Source organism: Plectropomus leopardus, chromosome 2 (genome assembly GCF_026936395.1).
Source record: "Plectropomus leopardus strain MGB_pleo_1.0 chromosome 2, ASM2693639v1, whole genome shotgun sequence".
In the NCBI taxonomy this organism is placed as follows: domain Eukaryota; kingdom Metazoa; phylum Chordata; class Actinopteri; order Perciformes; family Serranidae; genus Plectropomus; species Plectropomus leopardus.
The window spans coordinates 15,044,823-15,062,591 of record NC_142177.1 but is presented as its reverse complement, the minus strand read 5'-3'; the positions used below and the strand labels follow the sequence as shown (position 1 = coordinate 15,062,591).

The 17,769-nt window shown below is 39.1% G+C and overlaps 2 protein-coding genes across 4 annotated transcripts; one reads left to right on the top strand and one right to left on the bottom strand.

The window, feature by feature from the left end:
• Positions 1-1,151: 1,151 nt before the first annotated feature.
• Positions 1,152-4,397, top strand: mlnl (motilin-like). 3 transcript variants are annotated; one of them, XM_042501902.2, is made up of 6 exons: positions 1,152-1,309; positions 1,901-2,031; positions 3,510-3,566; positions 3,776-3,877; positions 3,984-4,089; positions 4,271-4,397. In XM_042501902.2, exons 2-6 carry the CDS (start codon positions 1,912-1,914, stop codon positions 4,276-4,278), a joined length of 393 nt encoding a protein of 130 aa, XP_042357836.1. In that variant the 5' UTR covers positions 1,152-1,309; positions 1,901-1,911; the 3' UTR covers positions 4,279-4,397. The 3 variants fall into 3 exon arrangements, with proteins under 3 accessions (XP_042357836.1, XP_042357853.1, XP_042357844.1); XM_042501910.2 differs by lacking the exon at positions 1,152-1,309 and adding an exon at positions 1,620-1,771; XM_042501919.2 differs by lacking the exon at positions 3,510-3,566.
• LOC121954403 (retinol dehydrogenase 11) lies at positions 4,148-16,030 on the bottom strand. The gene is made up of 6 exons (XM_042501890.2): positions 15,689-16,030; positions 9,651-9,890; positions 8,616-8,705; positions 8,285-8,473; positions 7,328-7,437; positions 4,148-5,282 (listed from the first exon to the last, which is right to left on the bottom strand). The coding sequence occupies exons 1-6, from the start codon at positions 15,843-15,845 to the stop codon at positions 5,103-5,105; spliced, it is 966 nt and encodes a 321-aa protein (XP_042357824.1). The 5' UTR covers positions 15,846-16,030; the 3' UTR covers positions 4,148-5,102.
• Between the last annotated feature and the right edge of the window lie 1,739 nt (positions 16,031-17,769).

Genomic DNA, 17,769 nt, shown 5'->3' with positions numbered 1-17,769 from the left:
TTGTCCAGTATTGCAGTGTATTCTGGCAAACCAAGCCATCACTGTCATTATGGAAAACACTTAAGTATCCTAAGTAGGAAAAAGCATTGTTAACGTTCTTTAGGGTCATGAGGTTTCCAAGGAACGGATGCATCTGGATCTGTTTGTACACAAGTATAAATTACTGGCAGGTCATAAATGTCACATTGTGTTGGATAATAGTTTAGAGCAGAGAATTTATGATGGACTTCTTTGAAAAGATTGTCTCCAGGCTGCTACACACACGCACACACACGACCACAACATTGATGTCCAGCATATTTATCACAATCATCTTTTTGTCAGTATTTAACATTTTGAACCAAATAAAAGTCCCAAACAGACTGAACTTTGCCTTTCAGCAAGCAGTAATCTGTTTTAAGATGAGTTATGAATGGGTTTTATCTTCTTCCTGACTTTGTTTGAGGGTTAAATGAATGTAGATCTATTTGTATGCTGTAAGGCATGCCGAGTGTAAATAAATGAGACCGAAAAGTTATTTATTCATCCAGTTATACAAATAATTAATTTTGTGGTGTCCAATCTTATTTATTCAGTAAAAAAATATATAGAGAAAAAAATTTAATTAAATGTTAGTTACTAATCAAAATGTATGTGATTACAAAAGGGTTACATCTGAAAGTCTTTCCAGTGAAAGTTTATACGTTAACTAAAGAATTCATTCCAGTGCTTGACATCCTTTTGCCATGCAGGAATGCCTTCTTGTGGCATGTTTTTTGTATAACATGGGTCAGCATAGCCATTTAGACAATTTTTAGTACAAGATGTATGCACTTATATTTTTAGGTCTTTTCAACTTTATTGCCCCTTTTAAAACATGTGTTAGTTACATGACAAGTTACATGACTCTGATGAAGTAACTGAAATAGTTTTGTATCTTCTTACGTTTTTAACAAGGTAACTAATAATCTGTAACCTATTACATTTCAGAAGTAACCTTCCCAACACTGCTCGTAGCTCACACAAACCTTATTATATGCTGCGGCGCTACTCATCAATGTGTCTTTTTGTCAATGGTGAGCTTATTCCCGTAATAAAAAGGGGGAAAAAAACAGATTCCTGAGTAATATGTGTGTTTCCAGGATCATGGAGGCGAGTGCTTGAAGGAGCCTGTTGAGGAGCGGATGTGAGGGAGGACAGTAAAAGGCTTAGGGCTCAGGAGAGGGCTCGATATAAAGGCGGACTGGGACAAGCAGACGCTCAGAACGGTGGAGCTCTGCTCATCTTAAAGCACACTTCCTTAAACAACTGACCAAAGCTGACACAGCACGTGAGTAACATATGGCTCCTTCTGCTTCCCTGCGTCTCGGGGCTTTCCCCCACGCTCTCTGTCACTCCTGTCTCTTTCCTCTTTGACGCCCTGTCTTCATTGCATTTGTGTACAGAGTTGTCTTGCTGTTGTAAGTATGGCTGGTCCGCTCCGGCCTCTTATCTTACTTGTCAGTGGAGCAGTTTGTTGTTTGTTACTTCCATGCTTCTTCCCCCTCCTCCCTCTGCCTCCCTCTTTCCCTATCTACTATCTATTTGTCAACGACTCCCTTGCATAATAATGACATGAGATCCCGTTTGTCCTTCTTCCTCTTCCAACTCATGACAGTTTCTGGCGTGCGCACACACACACACACACACACACACACACACACACACTGCACCTCACGACAAATACTGTATGTTGACCTATTTTGACTGCCGCCTCTCTTTCCCGCTGCTCAGGAAACATTCCCTAATTTCTGTAAGTGGCTTGGCCTCAGTGCCACTCACCCCTGTTGGTGTGGAAAGGCTGACTGTACTTTGCATGAACCTGCTGTTCTGCATGCCTGTCTATATACAGTATGTGTATATGTGATGTGTATGTGTCCAGGACAGAGCAGAATGAGCATGCGCGGAGCAGTGGCTGGTTGCTTGGTGCTGGCGTGCCTGGTTGCGCTGCTGGCTGAGAGGACAGAGGGACACATCACCTTCTTCAGTCCAAAGGAGATGATAGAGATGAGGGTAAGCACTTGTGTTGGATTGACTGGACAGTAAGCGCAAGAAGGGCTGGGGGGCACTTTTATAGTGATGTCTGGCATATTTTTATGTAATCATATAAATACCAAACTCTTATTTAAGTTTTTTTTTCTTTCATTATATTGTCCCGTGGTTTCACTGGATGAGCATCACTTTGATTATGTAATGTGCTTTTGGATAATATAGTATTTCTGTCAGACAGATCTGAAATGTTAAGTCAATTGACAGGAACATAATCCGCACATTTTTGGCAATTAAATAACCATGATATTTTTCAAAATTTACAAAATTGCCAAACCTTAATTTGTTCTACCTTCATAGCTGGGAGGTTTTTCCTTTTCCTTGTCTTTTGTTATAGTGTAACATCTTTGGGATTTAATGGATTGGTTGCAAAAATAACTGGCAGATTAATAAACATCAGTTACAGCCTAAGTAGCAAATCAACTGGCTATTTTTTTAAGTTCTTTTTAACTTTAGTGTTTGAGTTTTACAATGCTTGAATGATAAAGTTACAAAGAAGGTCAAGTGGAGGTGCCTCGCATTGCCAAATCACTACAAGGAACTGATAAACTGTCTGTGGGTCAAGAAACAAAACGAGCTCACTGATAAAGGATTTAAAGGAGCAGTGTGTAAGATGTACGGGGATTGAGTGGCATCTAGTGGTAAGAGTTGCAGATTGTGGCCAGTTAAAACTTCTGGTTGGAATTCCCTCGGTGTTCATTGTTCAAGAAGTTTTTACCTGGAGCTGAATTATCTGCAGAGGTCTTCCTCTCTCCCAAACAAAAACACAGAATAAAGCACTTTCACAGTAAAAATCAGCTTTTCTCTGACATTAGACCAGCACCTGCTAATGTGTGCTTACACTTGTTCTCTGATAACTTAAGCTCCTGAGGTTCAGGAGTTTTTTTTTATTGGGAGCCGAATTATCTGCATGGTGCTCTTTAACTCCAAAAGAAACAGACCCAGTGATTTAACCCTTTGAAACCTGTGTACATTGGTTTAATTACTTTCAAAACCATGGGGAAAAGGCAGTGAGCAGCTTTATAATTCATGGCCCAAGAAATTGCAAGAAATTAGTAAAAGTTACAAGAAAACTACCTGAAAATAAGCAAAACAAGAAAACAAAACACACAAGAAAATGACTTAATAAAGTGCGGAAAATTGAAAAAAAAAAATGTGTTTCTTCTGTTACAAAATTTTAAATAAACAATTATAATGAATATAAATATATTTTCTAGACATTTTTCCTTAGGTCTAGGTAAAAAGCTTTTGAGAGGCATTTGAACGCAGCAAAAGAAAACTGATCAAACCAGGTTTTGAAGGGTTAAACCAATAAAAAACCAGAGTAAAGCAGTTACACATTAATTTTGTTTTTCCGACACTCTCATCGTGGAGGGGCTGTGAAAACACAAATGGCCCTATGAAGAAACCGTGTTTAGTTTGTCTCTTCTGGGCTACTGCAGAAACATGGCAGTGCAACATGGCGATCTCCGAGGATGAGGACCTACTCTTATCTTCAGGTGATTATACACTAAAGAAAACAAACTTAATTTATTGTATTCCATTTCTGTAACTATATCCCCCTCAATCCTACACACTGGACCTTTAAATGGGGACTGTGGCTCTTCATACTTGTGTGGAATAACTGTAGGTTGTAGAAGTCAATTCTTTAGAGTAGTTTTTCATTTTTGTGTAAATACAGTGTGTGTTTTGTGTGCCTGTGCTGCAGGGGAGAGAGGGTAGGAAGGACATGGAGCCGCGATCAGAGGACGGTCAGTTTGAAGAGGTTACAGACCAGCAGCCTCCTCAGGTGGAACTTGGAGGGAATCCTGTGAGCACACACTCGCACACCACTTTCACCCCCAGCATCGCTGCAATTTTCACCACAGAGTTGTGTCAGCGAATTGAAGCCATTAACATTTCTTTTGTGTGTCCAGGATAAAACAGTGGAAATTGCCGTCCATCTTTCACGCAAACAACTAGATGATGTGGCTCCGATGCTCAAAGACATCATCCATGAAGCAGTGGAGGACCATCAGAAAGGTACAAGTGCAGTGGAAGATGTAGTGACACACAAAAGCTTCTTAGCAGACCCACAGCATGGCCTTGTGTCCTCTTTTATTATCCAAAGATTATAAGTAGACACACAGTTACAAGTGATAGTGCAATGATTAAAAACGTCTTTGGTAACCACACTGTTCTCCCACTATCTCTGTTTCTGTAGCCAAATAGCGAGGCGGAGGACACCAGGGGATGAACGCTGTACAAATCCTTCAAAAAGCACTGAATGTTCAAATGTTTTGTTGTGTTTCATTGAATCAGTCAATAAAGGAAAGTGATTATGTAACATATTGAAGCCTCTCTTGTCCTTTCTTGAAGAAGCATGTTAGCATGTGTTGGCCACTTGGTGTCAGCATATCTCAGGGAACTCCTTCATTTCACTCTGTCACATATCCTTAATTATAGCCCCATGACTTTCTTGAAAAGAAGAAAACATATTCACCATTTTCATGAATGACAATTACTTAGTGGTTCCCAACCTTTGTCCTGAGGGGACGCTTTTTCTATCACTAACTGCCAATGACTAAGTGCCTATAAGTGATTCTATTCAATGCATAAGAAGAACAGCAACTAATACACTCTACAATAACCAAAATAGTAAAGAAATATAACAGCAGGAAGTTCGTATAAAACAACCCAATTGGATTAATTTTGAGCAGGATAATTCCTGTGAATATTGCTTTTTCTTGGCATTACTTTTCATACAGTTTTTTGTCTGTATTTAATGTGTTTTATTTTTTAATAATCATGCAAGTTTTATAGGCTTACTTTGACAGATCTTCTCCATGTCTTGTCTTGTCTTGACTTTTTTTTTTTAACTTATCTATCGCAGGAAGAGGCTGATTGCAATTATTATGAAGGCTCTGTTGACTGCTAATATGATAAAACGTTTTCAGTGAAATATTGTGTCATAATGGTTTACTCAACAAGTGCAGTAAGAGGGTGGAATTTGACCCCTTTTCTGTTATCAGGCCTCCTATTGCCTGACTGCTGTTTCAGAGCTTTGATGTCAGTCTCTCGCAGACCTCGAAGTCCTTGACCGCGAGGGCAGTGTCTCGAGCTAAAGGGGCTGGGAGAACCAGGTGGCAGTCGCTGTCACAATATTTCCCGGTAACCCCCTCCATCTCCTCTGCTACCGCACAGAAGATTGAGCTGACTGCACCCTCCTCTGGAGACTGTGAGGAAGACAAGAATGGTGAAGAGCAAGAGTACATTCAGCATAAAAAAAATGAGTGATAACTCTGCTGGTGCAAATATGCAGTTTGTTCAAAACTCTGCCCTCATGTGTGTCTAGTATAACCAGAAGTTCAGCATAGTCTGCCACTACAGATTTACATCACAGATAAACATCAGAGTTTCGAGATCAGGGTTTGAACTTTGTTAAGAATGGTTGAAAAGAACCAGAGTAAAGTAGTAGGCTAATCCATCCCAGATGAAAAACATCTGTTCAAGTGTAGCCATGGTTACATGAAGCATTGTATAAACACACACAAACAAGCATATGAAGGGTCTGCTGAGGTTACACTGCAGTCAGTTTGACACTTTCCCAACCACGCTTTGAATCTTTGACATTATCGCCCCAAAAATGTTCTGTTTCATCCATGAAAGACTAACTTCTAGGCCAACTTTGACCTGCGGTACTTCATGAAATTTGCACTAACAATTTATGGAAACTAAAAGCCACAACTGAATCACAGGAATAAGATTATGCTGTTGAGTTATGTAGTTTATTTGAAAACTACATTAATATTTGCGTAATATTCGACAGAATTGTTAACTTGTTTCACTCCATTTCCACTTTCACACAAGTATTTAAATTTCTGAAACCTTTCAAAAATCTTGGAAGGGCAACAAACAACTTAAAAAGAAATGGACCAAAAATTAGGAAGAATTTACTAAAAAGTCAGAGGACAATTACCTGAAAATAAGGAGGAAAAAAAACCAAACAAACATACAACCCCTGACCTAATGACCTAAAGAATATAGTTTTTTGGACATTTTTCCTAATCTTTTGATCATATCTAATAATTTCCCCCAGCTAATGTTCAGATCATTTCCTTGTCACTTTTTAATGCATTTTTTTGCATTTTGCAGAGCAAGCTTTCTTGCCAAGTTGCTCATTGTATGTGTCCCCCCCCCTTTTTTTTCCCAATTTGTCAGATTTCAAACAGTTAATGGAAAAATAGTAGAGTGCTTCCTGACCAGGAAGGCCAGTCACTTGATCCCAAAACAGCTGAGCGTGTAATTAATTTGATGAACACCAGACTGACAGCGGCAGGCACAAAAACTCAATAAGAGAGGATGTCTGTGGGCCTGGCAGAGAAACGTGGAAGTTACCAACTACCTTAGACCACGGATGAATTACTGAGCAGGCATGTGCCTCCTGTCATTTTGTAAAAGAGGCAGGGGGGTGGAGCAAGTTAATTATACATGTCCTTAACTGCTCATGTTATGTGGAAGTAAATACACTTGAATTAAAGCTGAGAGCTAGAACTTCAACCTAAGATCATTGTTTCATTCTATATTAAGGTTCTGGAGTACAGCGCCAAAACCAAATCAACATCATAAATCACTGGCATTCCTAGTGCCGACCGACTTTTCCCCACAAAATTAAGTGGAAGCCTGAGACAGCGTCTCCTCTGAGAAACAAAGGATTTCTTAGAGCGATGATTATTCTCACCACGCTCTAGATTTAGTTGATATTATCAGGTTTTCTCCATTAAGGGGCAGGGAAGCATGTGGCAAAGCTTAAGCCCCCCCCCCCTTTACTGAAGACACAACCAGATGTTGCAACATGGCCACACACATTATTCACACTCAAGCAAACATCCTATTTTGTGATTAAAGGTTGGACCTAATGACATGATTTTTTTTCATTTTCATTAACCTTTTATCAGTGGCTCCTTTTTTTAAAAAAACTTGAGCACAAAAAGGAAGCTGAACTCTGTCGACCGGGGCACATGCCTTTAGTGAGGTGGGTTTACTTCATACTAAATTGCTCTGTTTATCATGGAGTAATTCTGGCGTCCACAGATAAGGGAAACAGCAGATCCGAGTCTTGTAGCTGAACCTGGTACCTTTCTCACTGAGTGAACAAACAGGCTGAGAGTGCATTGGTTGTGTTACTCCTGAACAAAAAGTTATAACTTTCAACCTTGACAGTTGAAAAATATTACATAAATCATGTAGACTCTTCAGTAAAATGCAACAAGGTACCCACCTTGAAAAAGAAAATTCCAACAAGGTTGAAAATGCAACGAACCATGAAAGAATAGTGTCGTATCACTTCTGTCATGACAATACCAGGGTTGACGGAGTTTGCAGTGACACCTACATCCACAAAAAAACAGAGATTCACAGTACAGACAGAAACAGAGGACAGATTAACTGTACGTAAGGCTAGTCTCAGCAACAAGTCTTTGAATGTCTGTCCACAACAGATTGTTTTTCTGATCTTTTCAGGCGACTGAAAAGGGGAAAATCTGTTTCAGCCTCTTCTATAAAAGCTTACAGAGATGTGATCAGACCAAAATGTGCTTGACCGAGGTTGATGCTAGCAAGCACAGAGAACAAAATTGTTTTTCTTGGCGAGAACTTTATAAAAACAAGACACACACAGTGTTCATATGCAGCGGTGTTAAAGGAGTAGAGTGATGAAGCATAATGTTTCAACATTCAGTATATAAAATGACTGATAACAAACCAAATTGAGCCTTATTAAAGTAAAAGGTGAATTTCTTCTTTTTGGTGACAGGTTGTTTATTCTCAGAAAAGGACTCAGGATGTCTCATTTAATGATTTACACTGCTGGTAGAAAATTATTTTAAAATGTGGATTTTAATCCAAACTGACAATTACATTTTAAGATCATTATCCATTTATCATCATTGACATATATTTTCTGTGTATGACATAATTCACACCTTTGTGTCATCCACACTGGATTATTGTAACATGATGTTGTCAGGCCTGTTTTGTGCTAGTACTAAAAGTTTTCAAATGGTTAAGAAGGCTTTAGCTAAAATCTTAACTAAAACTATAAAATGTAATCACATTATGGCAGTTTTACCTGCCCTTCATTGCCTCATGATCTAAATCACACCCATGATGGTCACCACCATCCATGACCTTACTACATTAATGGATGATAATCATAAACATCTTGATTTTAGCCTACCTGTCCCCTTGAGCTTGCGTGCTTGCTCATTGGTGAGGATGATATTGTGCAGCTTAGTGTGGTTGTAGACAAAATCCATGTGGTATATCAGGTTCTCCCCATGAAAGTGAGAGAAGTCCACTTGACCCTTCTTATGGTTGAGCGAGGAGAGGTTGACAATACGTGCCGGAGCTGAGCGCTTCATCAGGTCTGGAGTTAATCAGTGACATCCAGAGCGAGGAAAGGGAAACAGAGATGAAAAGCGGAGGGAGAAAATGAAAGACAAATGTTATGACAATGACATTTCACATCATCACTTTGTATCCATAATAAACCTGCTACACAGACTTACCCAGAAGCAGACTGGTGAGGAGAAATGGTCCCAGGACATTGGTGGCAAAGGAAATTTCCAAGCCATCTTTGGTTATCTGCCTGGGTAAACCTGATGGTAGAGCAAATAAAAAAAGCTAGAATACCACTTTGCGATCTGTGTGCATTTTGTTATAATTAGCATATGGATTCTTGAACTATGGCCAAAAACTTGTTTTTTGAGGTCACAGTGACCTTTGACCCTTGACCAATAAATTCTAATAATTTCATTGTTGAGTCCAAGTGAACATTTGTGCCAAATTTTTAAGAATTCCCTCAATGTTTCTTGATATTATGTGTTTACAGAATTTAGACATGCAAGGTCACAGTGGACTTAATCTGTGACCACTAAAATCTAATCAGTTGATTGTTGAGTCCGAGTGAACGTTTGTGCCAAATTTGAAGAAATTCGAAAAAGGCATTCTTGAGATATCGTGATATCGTGAGAATGGGGCACATAGACAACCAGAAGACAGGTTGCCTCTGGCCATGGCTCCTGTCGGCACGGAGGCATAAAAAAGGTCTGATTGGATTTTTAAAAATTTGATTAGATACACAATGGTACACTTTAATTTTATACTTAGGAGAGAGCAGTAGTCTCCATGCTGAACACTTGTAGGCTATAATGTCCTCTGTTCCTGAGCTGGGAATTACTGTCCCAATAAACAACAGCGAGTGTCAGTTTGCCAAACTCTTTTGGTTACAGACCAAGAAAACATCTTGATCTTTGTTTCCAGATGGGAGCCACATGGAGAATCCATGTGGCTCCCATTTCCCAATGAGAAAAAATGTTCTTTTTTTTTTTACCATTATTGATTAACTAGTTTATGCAAAGCCAAATAAGCCAAGATTTCATGTGACAATTTGAAATATAGTTACTGAGATGTCTAGGGAGAGTTTACCAGTACAAGTCCCATAGCATGAATCAAAAAATGAATTGATCATCCTAGTAATACAATACTGCTCGGTGAAGCCTTAAAACTCTTTATTCCATTTCTGCTGTGTGCAAAAGTATCACCTGATGCTCCAGCATTGTTGACGAGGATGTGGAGAGCTTTCTCCTCTTCGATAATCCCCTTTGCAAATTCCCTGACAGAGTCCAGGGAAGATAGGTCCACCAGACGCAGGTGGACATCAGAGTTTCCTGTTTTCTCCCTGATCTCTTTGAGTGCCGCTGTCCCCCGGGACTCGCTTCGGCAGGCCAGGATAACACGGGCCCCACGGCGCGCAAAGTCTAAGGCAATAAACTTTCCGATCCCTAGCAGAGTGGATGAGAGCAAAAATGTGTTTGTACTTGATAACAGAACATGTCCATATAGCATACAGCAATCAACAGGTGACCTTTTGAAACTATTTTCAGTTAAGCCATGTGGTTTGTGATAAAAAGTGAAAGGCTGTGGTTCTTAGGCAGTTTTATTTTTTCCAAGAATGTGTGAAACTTCTTGGAACATGAGCCGGTTTACATCCTTGGCAGGGACATCTTTCAAACTTCTCAGTGAAAACACCAAATCACAGTAAATACAATATGAATTCAGAACAAATATTTATCATAATAGGGAAGAAAATCAATGGCACTGTTTTAGAAAGGTGCAGAAGTATTTGGAAAACAGGCTGTGGTTCTTAGGCAGTTTTATTTTTTCCAAGAATGTGTGAAACCTTTTGGAACACAGGCACTTGCACAGCACAGGAAGAATGACTCATTCCTCACTTTATGGAGTTTGCATGTTTTCCCTGTCTGTGAGGGCTTGTTCCTAGTATCTGGGTCTCTTTCCACAAGTCATTGTTTCCTCTGTTTATGACATTTACTAATATGTGATGTAAAACTTTGCCAAATGCTCATGAAAAGAGCATTTGATATCCGCTGAAATATTGTATTATCTATTAAATCATTATTTTTATTTAAAATTGGCTTTGCACTTATAATACTGTTTTTAATAACACTGACAATTAAGTCGTACAAGAAAGTGCACTCAGCAGAGTGCAGATCTCTGTCAGGTGTCTGGCACTGCAACAACATCATTTTCAGCTAGCCTGTACTTAAAAGGCAGAAAAGGATTCCTGAAATTCAGAGATGGCTTTAGTTTGTTTTTTTATGTGTGCAACTCCAAGACTTTCAGTGGCTCCATCTGGCTAAACCTATGAAACATTTATAGGGGGGCAACCACTGGGGAACAGGCAGTAATGATCATATGAGTGTAATGTCAGTTGTGCATCACACATATTTATAAAATTAGCCAATATGAGCTACTGGCCATACCAGACCAATGGCCTTTGAGTTTGAGGTTTTTGTTTTTTTTTTTTAAGGAATGGAGACTTTGTAATGTGGAACTTACTTTGTTTGGCATATTGATGCAGCAGTGGCAGACCAAGAATTTTTGGGGGTGCACAGAAGGCCCAGATGGGGCCACTGAAAATCTTGGGGTGAAAAAAACTAAACTATAAATCTCAGGAATTGTACTATTGCATATTGATATACTTTGGTTTCTTATTTTACAGTTAATGTTATTAATTATCTGATGTGCATAAACTAATGCTGTTACAGTTAACACTTGGATTTCCACAGTTTCAGTTGTTTTAATATGTTATGTATCTGTATACATGTGCTAGATAGGGTGGTTGTCATTTTTCTTAAAAAGACAAAAATAGAGCTTTAATTTGGAGGAGCACATTGATTGTAAGGAACAAAACATTAATTGGGAACAAATTTTATCAGTTTAAAACACCACACACAGATTCCTCATTTGTTTTCAATAACTTTCACCAGACAGAGGATGGTGATTGTATCAGGATGGCCGCCGTGGTGAAAATTACCTACTGATAGGGACAACAGGTATGTACAGTATGTCTTTAAGCAGTGAGGCACTAGACTGTACCAGGTTGTAGGAGGAAAGTCAAACTTAATTTGCATTACAGTCTGTTAAAGTCAGTCATCGGTGTGTGTGAGCCTGTCAATTATAATTGTCAGCAGTAACAGATTAATCTTAATAACTGCTTTGTTTGCCATTCTGTATTGTAAACTTTGACCTAGCTCCCCACATGGTAACCTGAGCAGATGGCAGGTTCAAGTTAGGTGAAGCGGAAAGTGTCCGATAATGGCAGGAGACCATTTTGTGCGCAGACTCCTGACTTGAGATTTGCGTCTACAAAATACCTTTTGAAGTTTTCCAGCACCACATGGTGCCACTGTGCTTATTGAGTGGAAGAATTGTTTTTATATTAACAATGGATCAAATAACTCACTTGTGGTGACAAACCCACAGAGAATTTTCATGTCTCTGTATTTGCTCTACCAGTTTTCTGGGTCACTGTATCTCTACTCCCATTAACCTTGTTTCCAGTGGCAACAGATAGCTGTTTTCAGCTCTGATAAACATGTGCAATGGCAAAAAATGATCAATTAATGAAGCTTCAAGTTCACTTCATTCTCCACCATAATTGCATGCAGAGGGACAGGACGTTACAAAATACTGAAATAAATGTGTAATATGCTTGGTAATTATTAGCTCAGATGGACTTGCAGAAAGGACCCAAGTTATCGATCAACATTAAAGGCTGGAAATGTCTTTTTTGTTTCTTAATACCAAACAGCTGTCCAATTTATAACTTGGAGTTAGTATAATACGGTTTATAGCCAAGCATAGTAGATTTCACAATCACTGATGATATACATCTTTAGTCAGCTTTCTATTGTGAATCAGTTGGAAACTTAAAGGGTTCAAGATTATCTGTTTCTTGTTGGCAAACCTGAAAGAGAAATTAAAGACCCTTGTAATGTTTTGTGTATATTGGATGAAGCAGCAGAGAGAGCAAAAACATAGCAGAATGTTGTTGGACAACACTCCTGATCACGTCATGGTCCATCTGAAAACTACTGACAACATATCTGAAAATCTGGCTAGCAAAACATGATCTTTTTTCGTGCAGGCAAATGAGAAAATATGTAGTTGTTTTTCGTAGTTTAGATGAATAGACACTTTAAACAGTTTCTGAAGTGCGATCAGGCATATTGTTGATTTTGTGATTATGTATTTGTTCTCAGGCTTTTCAGTGTGATTGCTTGGCGAGAAGAAGCCGGGTAGGCGTGCCGCCAAAATACAGGAAAGGAAAAGGAAATGTGGCGGCTGATAAGTGAGCGGTCAGGGTAATGTTTGGAAAATATAATTGGAAGTCCAGTTTAGCTTTGCTGGTCGAAAAAACACTGATGTCTTCTGACTGAGCTGTGCGGAAACGGCTGTCTGTTTGTTGTTGGTTATCTGTCCTCTTTTCCTTTATTTACAGAAATACTTTCAATGCATTACGACTGTTTGTTTTCTAAACTTGTTCTGACCATGGCTGCTTTACCCACACAATTCAAGTAAAAGTAGCCAAAAAGATCTGCCAAAACTGCCCTTGTTGTTGCCTGATATCAGACATAACTGTAAATTCTTTAAACTCTGTTTCCAGCTTCAGTCTGACATTGTGTCCACTCTGAAAGATTTCTGTGGGGAAGGTGGATTCAATTTTTCCTAACGAGTTGCCAGAGAACAACATATCCGTCTGAATCTAACGCCACTTTAAGTTCACCCTGATGTGTAGCTATGCCAACGTATGTGTTTTGTCTGGGTTTCAAGAGTTGAGTGAGGTAAAACAAACTATGATGTTGGGCAATATTGAGAAGACAAGTTGATTTAGAACAGCGTCGACAGCAGCATCTATCGTGTCTGTAGCGCACACCATTGTTTTTGATCCTCATTGGTTCTGGTTACTTGACAACACAAGAGCTTGACAACAGTGTTAGTCCCATCTGTGGTGCTTATTGGTTGTGTTTTATTTTAACCAAGAAACTTCTGTATAATGTCACAATGCCAAAACAATCAGTCAACTCAGACCCGGTGGAGAGGGCAGATTCAAAGGTTCGGACCCAGGCAACATGTGTTTTACAAGATTTTCTTCGTCATTTGGTTGATAATGGATTTTATGACAGGGAAGGTGTCAGGATTTCTTTGTTTAACATACATGAAAACAATCTCATCAGCTGATGCCTCTGGAGATCAGGTGTAACCAGCAGATATTCGGGCCAAACTTCCTCTTCCATTTGCTCATTGTTTACAGTTTGCTTAGGAAGATTAAAAAATAAGATATGCACATCCCATAGTGGATGCTGGATCCAAGGTAAACCAAAACGCTCCTTCGCAGACTTATCGCATAAGTCTGAGGAGGAGCGTATTTTGCTCGAAACGTCACTTATTTCGCAGAATAAAATTCTTTAAGGGGAGCTTCCTAGTGTGCGGAAATCTGTCTTTTCACAGTTCGATTAGGACCTTGAGATAGGTCGCAAAGACTAATGTCTTTAAGCAGATAAATTAGAAAAAAGTTAATAAAATGCTAAATTGTCATCAGATGATAGCCAATGGGGTCTGAGATTTCATTTCAGCCAGGGCTGCCCCTCGAAAGTCGGAAATTCAAATCATCAGTTGGAGACCCTCAGTCGACTGAGATTGCTTTAAGTTGAGCAATCGTTTTTTCTTTTCCCTCATGCATTGTACTCACTCAGCAAGACATGCTGCGGAGTGAGTGACTTTCATGCTGCTCTTTGATACATGGAGGTGCAGACCTGGTACAGACATGCAGTGGCACAGAGGAGCAGAGAGGGGAGACCTTCTGCTTAGAAGTGTACAATATTAACTGAGATGATTAAGGTCTTAAAACCATATTTTGACACAGGACTCCTCTTCAATACAGGCCTGAATATTAGGTAATCTTCATCTCATCATCTCAATTGTCCTCAGAGCCCCTCAAATGCAGGGGCCCCACTACAGCTTCCTGCTTTGCCTTGTGGGTCCCGCCTTGAGAGCAGCGCTGTGATCAGGTTTCCTGCTGTCACTACCACTTACATCCACATCAGAGTTTAGGCATGATGTCATATCACTGCACTGACTTTGTTCTTTTACAGGACTCAGATGTGGTCTCAGTGGAGTATCTACAGGATCATGGTTGGCACAAACTATGGAAAGACCCTCCAACAATGACCTGTTCTCGAGGTAAAAATTGCTCGTAAGTGACAAAATGCAGCTGGAAAATGGAGCTCTTGATGGCCTGGTTCTACAATTTATCCACCATCCACCAGTTAACCCACATAAAATAATTTATTTGTTATCTTAATCCTCATTCTTTGTATTTACGTTTGTCTCTTTGCTGTTTTTTGTGCCTCTGCTCTATTATGCTCTATTATCTACTTTTTCTGTTGACAACATGCTTTGACTGATTTGCATTATTTATATGAAATGGTGCTGCACAATAAACTTGAACTTGAACAGTAAAACCTGACAAAGTCACAACTAATAGAGGGCACAGAGAGACAACATCATTAAACTGAGAGGCAAGATGATAATTCTCATTATTATATGTAACCATTTTATTTAGGGTCGCAGAGGACACTGACGCCTATCCCAGCAGACATTGGACGAGAGCCGGTTTACACCCTTGGCAGGGACATCTTTCAAACTTCTCAGTGAAAACACCAAATCACAGTAAATACAATATGAATTCAGAACAAATATTTATCATAATAGGGAAGAAAATCAATGGCACTGTTTTAGAAAGGCGCAGAAGTATTTGGAAAACAGAGAACACATCTTACTTGTTATTTGAGGGGACACAAATGGTGAATAATAAAAACATTTCGAAACTAATCTCATGACACTCTGCAAGTGATTCTGGGTTACTGCTAAAGTAGAGTTAATAACAACTTGAGATAACTGCAAGATCAAAGTTATTGGTGCCAAAATAGTTTATAAATGTGTACACATTTATCCATAAGCAGGTTTTCTCTACACTTCAGTCATGCTCTTTACTTAACTTTAACCCTACGAACAGATTTGGCAATTTATTGTAAAAAGTATTTATAGAAACGCTTGAACCAGGACCTCAGAAGTGGGAAAATATCATGTATAGATTAGGGTCCATGAGTTTGCTCAAAACTGTCATATCAAGTTTAAACAGCCATCTTTATTCTATTCCCATATTGTTGCAGCCCCGTTTCATCGCCCATATCAGAATGAAACAGGTTGAACCGACCTGTGTTTGCTCCTGTCACTATGGCAGTCTTGCCTCTCAGCCGCACGCTGCAGGCTTTTGGATCCCAGGGTCCTCTGCGCTGAGCGCGCACAACGAGCGCCAGCAGCGCCGACACAGCTGCCCAGACCGGGTGGCAAAATATATCCAACCAAAACATGGCCCCGTCCGAGAGAAATAAAAGATGAATCCGCTGTGCAGCTGGTCAGTGCGCTTTTTATTCTACATAAAGTAGGTGTATCCTAAAAACCTCAACAACAGTGAATCATGCGGGTGAAAGTGGCATTGTCCCATCCTGGGGTTGAGCTGTAGTTGAAGTTGAATTAAACAGCTCCTCCTCATAGAAACATATTTTGAATGTTCTTTGCCAGGCTCTATAACCTTTGGACGCAGGGGCGGAGCCAGACGTAGTAAACATATGGGGCTCAGCTCAGAGGGTTCAGGGGGCATGTTTCCCCTGGGAGATTTTTTTTTCTCCATTATTTATGGCAGATATGCGCTATTTTTTTGAGGTAAAAAATACCTAAAAATCTGTTAATCATGAAGACATAAAAGTTGCTAAGGAAAGAAATCAGTGGTGTAATCTAGTTTCTTATAGCCGTCACAGGTCAGCTGCAACTGTCCTGTGCAGCTCTTTTCATTTTATGGAACACTATTGTTTGCAACTATGTGCTGGGTAAGTCTGGGGATTCATATGCAGTATCTTCACACAATGCCAAGCATTCATTGATTTTTTGCCCAATTATACCTTTTATTTCCTCTCATATTTGCATTTGAGCGCCCTCTATTGGTCACATACAAGTAAACCTTATGTTTTCGGCAGACCACCATGCATGGATGGTATATACATTAGTCTGATCAGTTATTCTCAGACCCTGAGACCTAAACCCACATCTTTCAACAGCTTCTGCAGGGGTACCACAACACCACTTGCACAAAACACGTAGAACTGCAGTACACTGTGGTATTAGAAGAGGTTAGAAAAAGAATCATGGCAATTTGTGAAGTTTATTTATGATCATTATATGAATATGAGCTGAGTTTCTTGAGATGGCATGACACCCAGGTGAGACAGCTGCCAAGCGGCAGACAGCAACAGACCACTGTTTGAAACCAACAAAGCGGGTATTTTTATTGAGAGGTCAGGATATTTCCAGGCATGTTTGTAGTGACAAAGGCAGATATTTTAAGCCAATACATGCTTTCCTAGACCTAATCAACTGGTTTTTGTGCCTAAACCTAACCACGGGTTAACCATCATTTTGTCATAACATTAAATTGGTAACTGAAATGTAAAGAAACACAAGCTTTAAATGTATCTTCTGCATGTGAAATGTACAAATGTAACATATCCATGTTTTTTAAGAGACTGAATTGCCAATATTTGTTGTAAAAAATCTGTATCTGTAAATATGATGATTGATATTTTTAAACTTTGGGAAAAACCCCTTTGATTCAGCTGGATAAAGCTGAAAACAGCTGTTTTTTTCTGTAGTTCATAAAAGGAGACTTTTTAAAGACAAACATATGATGATCTTGCTGTAGTTTAAACTAAACATCAGTATATGAAGGAGTTAACATCAGTGCAACTTTAAAAATCCACACCACTAATGCAGCAGTAATATTTATCCATAAACATCATATTTTACATTTTACTGCAGAATGAGTACTTTTTATTTTGATGCTTTAGGTACATTTAGCATATAATACTTACACACTTTCACTGAAGTAAAGTTTTGAATACATGATTTTTACTTGGAGTGGAGGATTTTCGGTGTGGTACTGTTACTTTTACCTGAGTAAAGGATCTGAATACGTCTTCCATTATTGCATGTCACAAAAAAAAAACAGATTTGGAAATTCTTGATATTTTGAATCAAAGGATAGATCAAATCACCCCCAACTTCTTGACTGTATGGCTCCATGATACTGTAAATTGATTCTTTTTTTAAGAATAGTCTTAAATAACTGCTGTACATATCTTTGGCCACTAGAGGGCAAAACATGCCAATAAATTGTAAAATTGTATTGGTATTGATTGGAAGTTAGACAAATAATGCAGTTTTATTAGTACCCTTTCATTT

What these genes read in the sequence shown, in the direction of transcription:
- mlnl (XM_042501902.2), top strand. Translation starts at nt 1,912, where the DNA reads ATGAGCATGCGCGGAGCAGTGGCTGGTTGCTTGGTGCTGGCGTGCCTG. An exon ending in AGGAGATGATAGAGATGAGG is followed by an intron (nt 2,032 to 3,509) that starts GTAAGCACTTGT and finishes GGGCTACTGCAG; the next exon opens with AAACATGGCAGTGCAACATG. An exon ending in TGGAACTTGGAGGGAATCCT is followed by an intron (nt 3,878 to 3,983) that starts GTGAGCACACAC and finishes TTGTGTGTCCAG; the next exon opens with GATAAAACAGTGGAAATTGC.
- LOC121954403 (XM_042501890.2), bottom strand. Translation starts at nt 15,845, where the DNA reads ATGTTTTGGTTGGATATATTTTGCCACCCGGTCTGGGCAGCTGTGTCG. An exon ending in CAACAATGCTGGAGCATCAG is followed by an intron (nt 8,706 to 9,650) that starts GTGATACTTTTG and finishes CTCTACCATCAG; the next exon opens with GTTTACCCAGGCAGATAACC. An exon ending in CCTCACCAGTCTGCTTCTGG is followed by an intron (nt 8,474 to 8,615) that starts GTAAGTCTGTGT and finishes GATTAACTCCAG; the next exon opens with ACCTGATGAAGCGCTCAGCT.